This window comes from Leuresthes tenuis, unplaced genomic scaffold (genome assembly GCF_036924035.1).
Source record: "Leuresthes tenuis unplaced genomic scaffold, fLeuTen1.0.hap1 SCAF_21, whole genome shotgun sequence".
Classification (NCBI taxonomy): Eukaryota; Metazoa; Chordata; class Actinopteri; order Atheriniformes; family Atherinopsidae; genus Leuresthes; species Leuresthes tenuis.
Window position 1 is genome coordinate 25422038 of NW_027325375.1, and position 14375 is coordinate 25436412.

Below are 14375 nucleotides of genomic sequence, written 5' to 3' on the forward strand. Positions count from 1 at the left end.
TTACGGGATCATCCAGCAGATGGAATCCTAAAACTGTAACCGCAGCTCATCTATTGGATTCAATTGCTGTTGACTCTTGTGAAGTCCATCTGCAACAAGGTAATCAACACTAATATCAGTCATTTCTACATCATAAAGATAAAAAACCCTGAGTTCTGTGTGCAAGTCTTAACTCTCTGATGTTTAGAACCAAGCAGCAAAGCTTAAAGTTCAGAAGGAAGAATTGGACTGATTTTATTTGTATCTTTAGCATGCACAAATAGATTTTGGGGATTTTTCTCCCATTTTCTTTTTATACAGAGAGGAGTTGAGCAAAATGAGTCAGTAGGGTGGAAACTATACACTTTTGGTGTTGACCACTGATTTTGGACTCATCATTTCTGCCAGACTGTAAAAATAAAAAGGGAAGCACATGGGAGGAGTGATGAACACCAAGTTTTTTTCACTGCCTAAGTAAAATATATCAAGGCTGCTATATCACGGCTAATGTTGGTGATTTGTATTAAAAACATGTGAAACATCTGGCAAAATATTTGCCTTAAGTGGTAAGCAAGCTTTTTAAAGATTCTTGTTTATTCATTTGTATATCTATTAATTTGTTTGTTCATTTATCTATTTTATCATATGTTTCCTTGCTTGTTTTTTAAAGCAGCTATGCCAGTTGTTTTATACTCAATTTTTTACTTTAGACTGAAATGTTCATAAGTTTCAGTGACGTTTATTTAGCCATTCGACTTAGGTGTTTTAGTTTCATTCACCAAACTTTCTTTTTTGGGGGAAGATTGTGACTTTCATGTTACACAAATTGTTTCAGAAAAGCAACAAATCAAAGATATTTTAATCTAAACTCCAGTTGTTTAGTTCTATGTTGTTTGAGTTAGCTTTAAGAATTGATTATTAAGGTGATCTCTAAAAGAGGTTGTTTTTAATCACGTTTGTTTGATTCAGATTCAAATATGCTTAGTTTAAATTAAAACTAAGTTTAAAAGCCATATTTTTGAGAACGCTTTTCCTTCTGATTATCTGAATCTCATTTTTAGGTTTAGTAAGAGACGTTTGTTGTTCTTCATCCTCGTTTTCTCTTATCTTGAGGACCACATAAGCAATATTTTTTCTCCAACTGGCTCATCACCGCACTCCATTTTATGTTTAAAGTTCCTGATTATTCACGATTTATTTCATTTTTTTTTTTTAATTTTTAAAAATAAGCACAAATAGAATCAATTCTTTGTTAAGTTTTATTTGAATAAGTTTTGGTGAGCTACACACACACATATTTCCATTTTCAAAGGACTATACTTGTAGTTTAATGGACATTCAGTCGTTTCTTTACATCTACGTAATAATGTATGTTTGAACTTGAACATGTTTAAGTCCAGGGCTCATTACCCACAGACACTTGTACGGCAAGCAGGAGGGACAACTGGCAGGAACCTTTTTTTCTTAACAGAGACAGTAAAAGTTGGAAGACAGGCCCCTGCCTTGAAACAGAAATACGAGTAACAACATAGCGCCATTAAATCAGAGGAAACACTAGCTTAGCAAAGATGGCGTCGCACACTTTTCGATACATAAATACTCAGTCGTGTTCTTGCTTGGCGCTCTATTTACTTGAGTTTACAATGCGTTTGTGTTATAGACTATTTCCTGAATAATAAAATACGTACAAGGCCTTGTCATTCTTTTAAAAACTCGCACGATGTAACTGACATAGCTGTTGTGGGATACGTGCTTCAGGAGCTCTTTTCTTCGCAAGGTGTTTGGTCTGATAGCGTCATTAAAGACGACGTACTGACAAAAAATACTCGTATCGATATTTTTTTTTATCACGGTAAAATACACAAAACTAGACATTCCGGTCATTTGTAGCCCACATTCATTTTAATATCAGTTGAAATCTCCTAATTTTTTACGTGATGTAAACGCTAAACCGGACTGCAGCAGTCCCCATAGCAACAGAGGAGAGAGTGGGCATCACATAAGGCACAGAGACACATCATGATCCAAGCCTATGGAGACCACTTCCTGCGATGGATAAAGTCTCTCAGCCCTGAACATTTAAAATATCACACCAACATAAATCACCCTGGTTCATGCCAGTGACTGAAACCTGGGAAATTTCAGATGGCCCCAATTTCTGAAGCACAGATATGGTACAATCCACCCACATAAGAAAATCTTCACTAATGGCGTCCCCCTCCCGCTGTCTGGCAGCTACCACTCACCACCGAGGGGGTGGTCCCATTCATCCACCACAAATCTAGTGCTCATTGTGGCAAAATTGCAGTGCACTGGACTGTACAGAGCAGGGTACCATCCAGGCTGTTGTCTGTGAGGGGTGGGGTCCGGCTACACTGATACCACCAAACATAAGCGGAAAAAGAAGAGAGAAGAGGGGGGAAGATTGCACCTGAAGAGGAATATAAAACGGGTAAGGAGAAAAGGGGGTGGACGGAGGGAAAGGAAGAAGACAACGGGGAAAGGTCCAGAATGGTTGAAACTGACTCGCTCCTTTGCTGCTCTGCTTTTTTTTCTTCCCTGTTGACAATCCATCTTATTTTGTTCCTTTTCCATCTGTGACACATGTCTTTATTCAGTCATGTGCATAATAATTCCTGATTTCATCAATGTCTGAGAGACTGCAGTGGTTGTTTCATTCTACATTTGATATCTCTGTGGCTTTTCAAGCTCATAGTGGGAGAAATTTGGAGGGCCATGAACCATTTGGCCCAGTCAGTCTGTTTCTTTTGCCTTTTCATGTTCAGCCTTTAGCTCCTATACGATGTGACATAATGTAGCAGCTGTGCTGATTCTAGCACACAAAATTGTCAAATAATCATACTTTACTACCAGAAACATCCAACTGCCTGAATATATAAATCATCAGTTAAGTACTATTAGTTTTGAGATTGCCTAATTACCATATGCTACAGAAAAGTGTAATACAATCTATTTGTCTTTATATTTACAGTTTCTTACGTATAGTTAATTTGATCTGCTATCAATAAACCTAGGAACACTGGATCTATAATTTAACAGAGACTAATTATTATTGAAAATTATTCAAAATAAAAGAGAATTGCAGAATTCATATCAAGACTTTTGATGCTGTTGTGTTTGTGGATAGGATGAAAGGAGACACCCCAGTGAACAGCACCATGAGTGTCGGCCAAGCCAGGAAGCTCGTGGAGCAACTGAAGATTGAGGCTAGTTTTTGCAGGATAAAGGTAAGATAAATTGACCTCCTCAGACACCAAATATGCACCAGTACAACACTCTCAAAAACTCATTAGATACAAAAGTGATTAAGTTCAGCACTGAGGCGCTTGTGACCTTCTCGAATGCACCTCACGTCAATGCTTCCCAGTTGGAGGGCTTCCAAATGGTGTTGGCTTCTTCAATGTTCCTAAATGGCATCAAAGACATATCGCAAAGGCACCTTGCCTCTTTAAAAGGAAAAAAAAAACAAAAACATAAGATGAAAATAAAATAGGAGACATGTAGCATCCATTCACACTAAGCTGTATGATGTGAAAACTTTAACTGTTTTAAGCAAAATCTGCTAAATCAATTTTTAGGTATTCAAGGGGCAGATTTAGATATCTTCCAGTCAAATATACTTGTCCTACCGCTGCTGTATTGAGATATAAAAAACACCTGTTTTTTTTCCTCAAACTGTCAAGGTTTCCTCAAAGTTTCAACATTATTCATAAAAAAGGATGTTTGATTTTAGGTTGTAACTAAAGAGTACTCTGTCATTCAGTTTTAGGCAAACATGAGTGAAATATCAAACCCTATGAATGTGTATGAAATTATCCGATTTGGGCTCTTAGACGGAGCTTTTTTATTATGATGAGGTATTGTCATCACAACACAACGTGTGCGGTGACACGGATGGACCTGAGCCGGAAATGAACGGATGAGTACATTTTCTCAAACAATTTGCAACCGAAAGATGTGGGAGGAGAGTAAAGAAGAGAGCCCAGAAAGAAGATGGAGGGAATTGAGGGATGTCATTGTGGAGTCATTCAGAGTTCATCAGGCCCTGAATGTCAGTCTTCAGATTAAATAGCACAGGCTACAGTACATCCCACACCTGAGTGTAAAGTGGCTAAAACAGTATTTCTTTCAGGTCAAATTGTAGATCCTTTGTAGAGATTGTCCTTGTTAATAGAAAGGAAAAGCAACAGTCTCAAAATGGAGCCCAGACTCTGACTGGAGATTACTGAGGATGAAAACATTTGCACCATGAACTGCTCTAAATCACATGGTCCTTCCCTGCAGGTATCGAAGGCAGCAGCTGACCTGATGGCATACTGTGACGCACACTCCTGCGATGACCCCCTGATCACCCCCGTGCCCACCTCAGAGAACCCTTTCAGGGAGAAGAAATTCTTCTGCGCTCTGCTTTGAGACGAATCAGGGATTGTCGTGATCAAAAGTACAACTGTACAGTATGTACATGTATGTACAGTGTGTACATGTACTTCCAACCTAAACGAGACATTAATGTACTATAGTAACCCTGCGTAAGAGCGTCCGATGTACAGTATATGATCAACTAGAAAATGTCTTGAGCTAAATTCTCAAACTGCGAACATCTACGTGTTAAGAGGGGAAGAAGAAGAAGAATTTGAGACTAAACTTAAAGATCTAATCAATAAAAAGTGGGAAAAATTGCTGGGGAGGAGGGGGTGGGGGGGCAGCTATCATCTGATCGAAAACACATATCTCATGATTCAAGATACAGGTAACTGCCAAAAAGGACGACACACTGATCATCAAACAGCTACAACTCCAAGCGTCACAGGAGCAGATTCATACGGATACGGCTGCATTGGAAACTTTTAACGGGATGGACACTCCCACATTAGATCTGTGGATTACAGAGGTGCTACAGTACACGTCTCAGATGCTGACAGGTCAAGTCCCACAGCTCCACGCTGAGAAAATGTCCATGACAGATCTGGCAAATGAGGGACAGACAGTAGATAATACATCCTCCATCGTTAACTCAGTTTCCATTTGAAGGTAGAGAAAATGAGCTTTTTGCCCATTTCTTTCTGCTGATTTTCAGAGCTACATCCCGTCCATCCACCCGCCGTATTTTTCATTCCCCATTCAGCTGTGTTTTGGCAGTTACTTGTATTAACCGAGGAGAACGGCTGTTTTATGACTGGATTTTAACACGCGGTTGATTTATTTTAAGGTTTTATTAAGATTTCAGCATTTTGCTCATTTCTATACTGTTGCTGTGGTGTGGATGTGAAAGTGTGTGTGTGTACGTATAGGTGCTACTGTGAATCTTAAGCAACAATTATGTGCATCTGATCACTGTAAAGTCCAGATTTTGTAGTTCAATAGCACACAGAGCCCACCCAAAAACAACACATTCCAGGGGTGTATAAGAGATTCAATCTAAGCCATTGCAACAAAATCAGCCATCCGGCTGTTAAGAGTCTGTCACATGAATAATTTTGTATTTCTTTCAGGCAAAGACCAAATAAAGCAGTTCTAATGTACGATTAAAGGACAAGTGTACGTGGCCATTTTAAATGTTCATATCCGAGGGGCCATCAGTGGTTTCCGGAGAACTCAAGGATCAGCCGGTCTTTAATAGTGTCTGCATATCTGATCCCAAGAAACAGGAAACATTACGTGGCATCTTTAACACGATCAAACTTTTTTGAACCCCTGTTCCAGACAATTTCAAACTAAACAAACAAAAAAAACATGTATTTTCAGAACCCTGCAAGTATGACATTTGGAGATTTTGCAGGAAAAAAAAATAACCATGGAGTATGAAGCAGTGAAATAAAACACGCTGTCATCAAAAGATTTTCAGTCTCTTGTGATTTTATTTGATTAAAAACCGGAACATGTAATAAGACAATATGCATGTTAGATTATGTGATAAAAGCCTGAACATGCACTTTAGCTCTTGAGACTTAACCAGATCTTTACAGCAGCATGCAGTAAAGGCCTCTAATGTTTTGAAATACAGCTGAAGACAATATCAAGGTCAGCTATGAACACATACACACTGTGGGTGGAATTTTATCTGCATTTAAAGCCATTGCTAACAAACGATTTGACTTCTTAATCTGGTGCTTAAGTTTCGTGACAGTGTTTGGGTTCTCAGCATCTTTATTTACATACATTTCCTTCGGGGTAAAATAGGCTCAGAGTTGACCAGGGGTGGGGCGCAGCCAAGTTGCTTCTTCATTGGCAATATCAAAAGTTAAAACAACAGCTTGTACACATACAGTTCTAAAATATCAAAACTTCTGCATTGCCCAGTTTTTAGTCAGTTAAGGTTTAGCTTCCATGTTTCACACCGATCAGCTACATTCCCAGCAAGACACAGAACAGACAGCCCGCCTCCTCAACAAATCACTTAAATATCAGCGGTGGACTTACAGTACGTTATACTAAACTGTGATATGGTTTAAGATTCAAGAGGATAGAACTTAAACCTAAACCCTCCGATGGCCCTAACAAGTCAATTATTGAGCATGTGTGCTAGTCTGAATTGTACATGTAAACCATATAAAACAGAAAGAAAAGTGTGCCAAACTAACAAGTGAAAACATTTTCATAAAAAGGTTAAAGGTTGAAACACAGAACAAACTAGCACTGTTGAGCTTAGAGAAGGCAAATTCTTCAGTACATTACAGTCGTTTTTTAACCTAAAAATAAGGGCATTCCCATCTTTTTTGGGGGATGTGTGATATGATCATACTGGTGATGAAATTGAGCTACTTCCCTTCCCTCACAACTGGAAACTAGCCAGTTTGAGCCGGCTGTTTACCCATCATATCCAGTTGTAATAACAGTAACAAGGCGTGTCACAGCCATGCCTATTTGCATGATTGTAACACGACTTAATAGTAATGAAAACAAGCACTAAAAATGGGTCAAAATGTTGGCAGAAAAGTGGCTCCTGGCAGTGAGCAGACGGTTAGGATCATCCCATCTTGCTACTATCCTGTATTTAACATACTAATTCAACGACAAATGGAAGAAACAGTGAACTGGCTACTATTGGTTTGGATCTACTTGAGAAGAGCGTGTGTCAATCATCCTAATTAGCGTGTACGGTGTGGATCGCACACATATGTTACAGCTGAACTGAATCAAGATCACTGAAGATGTAATGTACATTTTGAACTTCAGGAGTAGAAAACAGTGAGCGAATGTTTATAGGAAGGCGTCACACCATTCTTTGAGACATCCGTAGCAGTCACCTTGCTGTTTGGCATTTGCCGAGCAGGTTTCTTTCAGCCAGTCCCGGAAAAGTTCCTCGTCCTTTTTGAGCACCAGAAACTGCCCCAGGACGACATACGCCTGCGGAAGTACAGTTGAACACAGAAGAGAAAATGAAAGAGAGGCCAGGGTGTGACACTTTTTATGTCACAATGCATAACTGCTCAACCATCATTACACAGAATGACAGATCACCACTTTCGTCCTTACTCTATACACAATAAACAGGTTAGGGTGTCCGCTCAAAAGCTGGCAAATTTCATGGCAACTGTGTCTTCTACTGGTTTGTATTTAAAAACATTTCTTTCATTTCAATTTAGCATATTTACATAAACCCAAGTTTTCCTTTTCCAGAGACGGATGATAGACAAAGCAGATTAAATCACTACCCAGCACAGAGGAACTGACTTCACAGCCTGTTGTATTAAACGTTAAATTAAGCATGAGAATATTTTTGTGACAAATCTGAAGTAGCATAAAATAAATCAATCACACACAGTCACCTTATCAAAACCCTTGTCCTCCAGTCTTTTGCCAAGGACCTCTCCGATGCCTGCAAGGGCCATGACAGGCTTCTCGCCCATGGGCTCCGCCACGAACTCCTTGTGTTTTTGGGATGTTGACGACATGGCTGTCAGAGCTGTAACCCAAAGACAACGATGGATGTTAGATGATAACAAAATACACCTTTGTTTGCTGCACGTTAATGGGATTGTATAAAACTCTTACCCTTTCCGAGCAGGTTGGCAGCTTCTTTTTTAAACCACTTATTTCTAGTGAATTAATCATCTCAAGTCTACAATTAAAATCTGAAAGCACCTGCTTGTATATCCCTTGGTTCTTTACTACCGTAAATTGCCCATATATTAAGGATAATTGTTCGCAATGGCATCCGCAACTTTAATCCACTCTGCTCCAATGTGTTTGTACCTAATGGACTGTTTGGTTAAAGGTCATTAGATGGAAATTTGATATTTACAGAAACTGAGCAGCTGCCGCAAAAAGTCACTAAACTGGTGTTGATTATTGAGTAGTATCTAATCACGTATTACCTGACTATTGCATAACTGGACTACTTCATTTAAAAATCTGCTTTTTAGGGAGTTATATTTCCATACAGTCAGGACACAAACCCAGTGTTGAATTGGGCGCGCAACTCATTTCAGCGCTAACAATCTTGGCACAAGCTAACATTCACTACCTCCAGATTTATCTTTTTGGTTATTTCCTCATAAGTTGCATAAGTTACCAAAGCTTGCAGGCGGTGGGTGCCTCCTGCTTTCAGACATTTTGTGATGCGTAAATAATTAATAGAGTAGCACAGCCTTTAAAATTATCGCTACGGAAACCTGTAGCTCGTAATTCAGGCGCCTTCACGCTAATGTTGCTTCAACGTTGCTTCGCTTATTCTCTTTGAATTTGCTCTCCGTTGATATATAACGTTCCAGTTTTCTGCGTTATTTGAGAGCTTAGTAAATAGAAACAAAGCTAACTTTATATCAGTGCGTGTTCACTTACCTTTTAGCGTCCTATCTAGGCAAACCGATAACGTAACTGATAACTAAAGCTGTATGGTTTCTGTTTTGAGCGAAGCACCGGCGACCACAATGCATTGCGCTGGCGCGCTGACGTCACAAGACGTAATCATCGTGGATTCACAGTGTACACTGTTGTCTTTTAACATGACAGTATCTTATGTTTAATTATCTTTCAGTTCTGAGGTTTTACTTCCGAGAACATCATTTCAACTTAAAGAAAATAATTAGATACCAGTTTTTTATGTGTTCTTCATGCATCTAAAGCGTTTGAGCGTGTTAATCATAGAACGTTATCTGTGAAGTTGAGTCAAGAGGGGTGCCTAAATATAAAGTAGGAAACTTGACTTAGTGTTATCCCCATCAGACTATGCAAATTAGGTGGGGCAAGAGTCTCAGCCCCATTTGAGGTTAGCAGTGGTGTCTGACAATGAGGGATTGTATCCCTGGTTCTTTTTAATCTATATATAAAATATGTGTCCAGACAGCTGAAAGCTGGTCAAACCAGTTCAAACAAAGTTGGTCATTTACTGGTAAAACATGTAAATGTAGGCAAATGATCTTGTGATTTTTAGTGATGGCCTTCAGGAGCTTCTTCCTACCTGTTCTGCATATAGAAAGGAACATAATAATGAACACAATGATCGTCAGGGTGTTGTCGTGATTTGTAGAACCAAAGAAGACCAGTGTCTTAAATACTGAGAATTTAAATTGTCTGGTGCTTATTGTCTTAGTGTTTGTAATTTGGTTAAGATACCTTGGACATGTTATTACCGAACAACAGATGATGAGAATATTTATAGGCAATGCCGCATGATATATGGACAGGTAAGTATTCTCTTGTGGAAGTTCAGTGTGTGTACAGGTGGGGCAAAGACGTCTTTGTTTGTGGTCAAATTACAGAAAAGCTAGTCTGCAGAGACTACAGTACAATGATGCTATGAGATCATTACTGAGGAGACTGAGGTGGTGCAGTTGCACTGTTGTAAGAAATGTAATGCATACATTTATTTGCTACTTTAGTGTCTCAGCAAAGAAGATTATTTTGGCACTAGGTCAAGCCCAGTTGTGGAGTCACTGGTACAGCTGCCTGCTTGTTGGTGACTAATTTATACATTTTTCAGTCTGTGTTTGTATGTTATTTCTTGTTGTATGTGCCCAAGTGACGCCCGCAATAAGATCCAAAATCCAGACGATTAAGGGGAGATGTCAAGTATGCAGAGCAGGGGCAAAATGGAGAAAAAAGAGGAAGAAGTATAAATCATTTCTTTCCTTAATCAGCACTGTAAGTGTGAGATCACCAGTGGGAGTACAGACAAGGATTCAGCAGGAATATGTGTTTCACCAAGACATAGTGGCAAGAACGATGCTAAAATCTATCCTATCACAGAGCTTGTTAATGACAGATGGTGTAATCCTGGACAAGTCACTGAGAGGGAACTCTCTGCACCCCTGATGTTGAACTGGCTGTGAGTTTCTTTCCATGTTGTCTGTTAAGAGTTTACCTGTGTTACCCGACACTATGTGTGACATCATCAGCTAAGTTGTTGCCAAGCTACAAAAACAACACACCAATCCATTCACTATGGTGTCTTAATCCAATAACACTGTATAAACATTTCCACTACGTCTTCCCTTTGTATGAGTTCCCTAAAACTCTCTGAAGTGACCTCGGACCTCTTTGTGAAAGAGGTTAAAACTTTAAACTAGATAATAATTTGGTCTCGGGAGATATTACAGAGGTCACATGTAAGGCTGATGAGGTGCACGTCAGCTTCCCTAATTACAGAAAAATTATTTCCCTTTGAGGACTAATAAAGTATTAATAAATTGACTTGGGTCCCTACCAGGTAATGACATCTTAACTCTAAGAAGAGACCTGCTATAAATAAGGAAGACCTGAGACTTCTTTGGTAGACAAATTGTTAAATGTGATAAATAAACCTCGACAATTCTGCAGCCTCAGAACTCTGAGTCCACCATGAACTCCTCTGTACACAAAAATATTCTCAAGCCAAATGCGAACTATTGACAACACAGTTGGATTCCAACTGCTGTCCGACAGCTAAAGCTTGGATGGAGCTGGGTCATGCCACAGCACAATGATCCCTAGCACAACAAGAATCTACAACAGAATGTCTGAAAAAGAAAGGAATCGAGGCGTTCCAAAGTCCAAACCTCCACCTGATTGTAATGGGACAGCGCTGTGACTGAGCTGTGAGTAAAGAAAGGCTGAATGAACAGCGTGTTTGTAATCATTACTGAGAAAAATATCACATTAATGCACAATAAACACAAGAGAAAACATTGTGATTATTGCTTCCAGAGTGAGTTTTATTTACTCTTAAGTAACAGTATACATAGACTGGTTAACTGCCATTGGGATTGTCTTTTATGTCATAATTGTGCGCATTAATCAACCTTCAACTTAGTTCCTGACACTGGCACCCACATGACATTTAGATCCGTCTTTGGGAAGAGGAGTAAGCTTGAAAAGGTTAGTGGGGGGGGTTTATTTGTGAAACTTTCACAGAAACACTGGGTGAGTAATTTGGTTTAACAGGCTCAGCCTAAGCCTACAGCGAAGCTAGAATGCTGGAGGCCAGACTGCATGTCAGCCCAGTGCCATCAGGCTCCACGTTGATCTTCTTCACAACTCCATCTTCCACCAACATTGAATATCTGAAACACAAAATAAAGTACAAACAAAGGGTAGAATCTGATTTAGTTTACAGGATTAAAATGAAAGTAACACTGCTGCCTGTAAATCCATCATAAAGAGGACTAAATGAGACTAAACTTATGCCAGATCAGATCTCATCTGTGCCATAAATACTAATGATAGCATTGAACTTTGAAGCATTTAAAGAGCCTAATAGTAGAGGTGAAAATGCTTTTATTTTTTATTCCAGAAACCACTCAATCTCACTTTCGTTTAATGCGTTACGGATTTCAAACACACTGCAAAGCTGAACTGAAAAGCTTAAAACTCAAGCCATTGAACTAAGCAAAAGCAATGATTACCTCTTGGATCGCTTGTTCCCCAGTGCCTGCACAATCTGCTCACTGTCGAGCAACAAGTCAACTGCCTAGCAAGCAGAAAGGAAAAAGCTGATGAGTAAAGACAGTCATAAAACTTTAAAGAGGATATAAACAACACATTAGCATCACCTTTGTAAAAGCTCCAGTGGGATCAGCTAGCATTCGAACCTGCACAAAAAAAGCAGTAAAAAGCTCAACACACTTTCAGTCTGAAGCATCATTTAGCATTTCACGCATCTTTGAAGAAACATCGACCCTCCTATTTATCAGTGTTGCAACTGTAAACCACATTTTGAAGTTGCAGTCCACACCTTTCCATCTGCTCCGTGCTCCTTTCCCCATGCAGCCATGACAAACGCGTCATTCACAGAAATGCACGCCACTTCCTGTATACCTTTACCCTTCAAGTCCTCAGCCTGCTGCACAAAACCAGGGAGGTGAGTCTGAAAGCAACAAATTAAATATGAGGTCGGGGGGGGGGACGCCAAGATGGACATGTACAGGAAATGGCGAGCAGTGTTAACGGGGTGGGGTCTCACCTTCGAGCAGCCTGGGGTAAAAGCTCCAGGTACAGCAAAGAGAACTCCCTTTTTCCCCTTGAAGAGTTGATCCATCGCCACCTTGTTTCCAGGCTCCCCCTCCTGAACCTCCACAGCGGGAAGATGCTCACCGACCTGACACGTGATTGAGATGAGGCAGAAGAAAAATAAGGAAAATGCCAACATTTTCAGGCCCTGTGAGTGTCACTGTAAAGTAAAAATCGGCTCTTTTATGTTCAAAATCCCTGCTTGCCTACTTAAGGAGCAACACAGCACCCAACACAGTAAATCAAACATTTATTGAAGACGATGCCTTCTGTTTTCAGCTTTTTAAATACTTCTTGTTTTTACACACTGAGACAGTTTAACATACTTTATGCAACCTATTGATAAGCTGTGAACCATAAAATGCCCTTCCTACTTACATTTGTTGTGAATGCATAGGATCCTATATTACAGATAAACATTTCGTTTACACATTTATCATAATTTACAGATCAACCTCAGTCTCAGGAGACTAAAACTGCTAAATTACAATAGGGCGTGTTTCTCTTAATGGCCACACGGGGGCGACACGATATTTCGAGTTGATCTACATAAATGGTCCGATTTAATTTAGCGCAACACTTAAAACCCGTTTAGCACCGTGTTTTTACTCAATCACTGCCTAAAATAAGTTTTAACAAGCACTAAAAATATTAATTACACCCTCAAAAAGTTATGGTCCTTGTTATTAAAACGAATCTGCCATTTTATTGTCACGCAGGACAGCTGGAAATAGATGACTGCCTTTTAAAAGCTTTATGTAAAGTGATCCAACACAGTTATGCATACGTGGACACAATCAGCGGGTGCAACTTAATACGAATACAGCAAAATAGCAGAAGAGTAACGTTAACTACAGAGGTGTTAACATTTGTATCATCACTGGCCGTTTACAAAACGCTGCGAAGTGTTTTGCTTGTCTTAAGTTATGCTCAAACATGTCGGGCAGACTGTGCTGAGATTTTCTGCGGTTCAATTGAAGCCTGAATGATAGGCAAATTTGTTCAGTCGGAGTCATCGAGGTGTCATGGCGACGTGTTTGTAAAGGACCATTAGCTTTACGAGCTATAGGCAAAAACAGCGTTACAGTGTCGTTGAGCCACTTTACAGCATAATACGCCTACGTCTTTTAAGTCGCCAAGGACGTGCAGTGAAGCTAACGTTAGCTGTAACTGTTACCTGAATTGGCATTTTGATGATCGGAGAGACGTGCAGCAGCCTGACACACTGGGTGACTCGCGTGGTTTTAAACAGAGAGGCTGAGATGGAGAGCATTATAGCTTGCTGTCAACCCAGCTAGCTAGCGTTATGTATGAGAAGGTTGCGGTTTTTGTTGGGCTCACACACACCCTTCACTGCCCCAACCTTACTGTCACTCTAGCTTAACTAGTTGCAGCAGCTCTAGTAATGTCCCACACTGGGTTTGGCTGTAAGGATTTAACGTAGCTTTCAGATTCAGGCCTGCTAAATCTTTATTTACTGCGCCATCTGCTAGCTAGGAGCCATATGTCCGGTTTGTTTGAGTCGCGGTTTGGAGAGAAGCTGAAGTGTGATTTCAACACTGCAGATGGAATTCTGACAGAAAATTAACTTGCTGTTGTTTCTGTTTATTTATTCAGTTAACACAGAGTATGAAAAATATGTTGAGAAAAAGTTTTTAAAAAATACAGCAAACAGACATGTCACACTGGAGAAAGAAAGCACAGGTGGAAATACTTATAGTAACACGATAGTAAAACATTACGCGCATGAGCACAACCGTCCCTAATTGCATCACTACACACGTGCCTTGTACATGTGGGCATTGGCACTCATATTACTATTGTGCATACTTATTCTATTTATTAGTCCAGCAGGGCCGAGATCAAATCGTAGCAGTGGCACTTCCGGTGGCATTCTGAGCTGCCACAGCTTTGGGAAGGCAGCTGCCAGAGCAGCCATAAAAGTC

At 39.9% G+C, this 14375-nt stretch overlaps 3 protein-coding genes across 4 annotated transcripts in view; 1 reads left to right on the top strand and 2 right to left on the bottom strand.

The window, feature by feature from the left end:
- Positions 1–4687, top strand: part of LOC140279301 (uncharacterized) — a 33087-nt gene extending 28400 nt beyond the window's left edge. The window contains exons 6-7 of the mRNA XM_072374420.1: positions 3128–3227; positions 4285–4687. Coding sequence (XP_072230521.1) covers positions 3128–3227; positions 4285–4413 — 229 coding nt within the window. The 3' untranslated portion in view covers positions 4414–4687. The remainder of the gene's footprint in view (positions 1–3127; positions 3228–4284) is intronic.
- Positions 4688–5849: 1162 nt separating this feature from the next.
- Positions 5850–8876, bottom strand: banf1 (barrier to autointegration nuclear assembly factor 1). The gene is made up of 3 exons (XM_072374522.1): positions 8785–8876; positions 7770–7906; positions 5850–7347 (listed from the first exon to the last, which is right to left on the bottom strand). The coding sequence occupies exons 2-3, from the start codon at positions 7893–7895 to the stop codon at positions 7201–7203; spliced, it is 273 nt and encodes a 90-aa protein (XP_072230623.1). The 5' UTR covers positions 7896–7906; positions 8785–8876; the 3' UTR covers positions 5850–7200.
- Positions 8877–11114: 2238 nt separating this feature from the next.
- Positions 11115–13948, bottom strand: prdx5 (peroxiredoxin 5). Of its 2 annotated transcripts, XM_072375059.1 has the most exons (7): positions 13607–13948; positions 12383–12517; positions 12155–12286; positions 11973–12011; positions 11826–11890; positions 11365–11483; positions 11115–11188 (listed from the first exon to the last, which is right to left on the bottom strand). In XM_072375059.1, exons 1-6 carry the CDS (start codon positions 13700–13702, stop codon positions 11378–11380), a joined length of 573 nt encoding a protein of 190 aa, XP_072231160.1. In that variant the 5' UTR covers positions 13703–13948; the 3' UTR covers positions 11115–11188; positions 11365–11377. The 2 variants fall into 2 exon arrangements, with proteins under 2 accessions (XP_072231160.1, XP_072231159.1); XM_072375058.1 differs by having other exon boundaries at positions 11115–11483.
- Between the last annotated feature and the right edge of the window lie 427 nt (positions 13949–14375).

What these genes read in the sequence shown, in the direction of transcription:
- banf1 (XM_072374522.1), bottom strand. Translation starts at nt 7,895, where the DNA reads ATGTCGTCAACATCCCAAAAACACAAGGAGTTCGTGGCGGAGCCCATG. An exon ending in AGGACAAGGGTTTTGATAAG is followed by an intron (nt 7,348 to 7,769) that starts GTGACTGTGTGT and finishes GTACTTCCGCAG; the next exon opens with GCGTATGTCGTCCTGGGGCA.
- prdx5 (XM_072375059.1), bottom strand. Translation starts at nt 13,702, where the DNA reads ATGCTCTCCATCTCAGCCTCTCTGTTTAAAACCACGCGAGTCACCCAG. An exon ending in CCACTGGAGCTTTTACAAAG is followed by an intron (nt 11,891 to 11,972) that starts GTGATGCTAATG and finishes TCTGCTTGCTAG; the next exon opens with GCAGTTGACTTGTTGCTCGA. An exon ending in GGGAACAAGCGATCCAAGAG is followed by an intron (nt 11,484 to 11,825) that starts GTAATCATTGCT and finishes TTTGTGTTTCAG; the next exon opens with ATATTCAATGTTGGTGGAAG.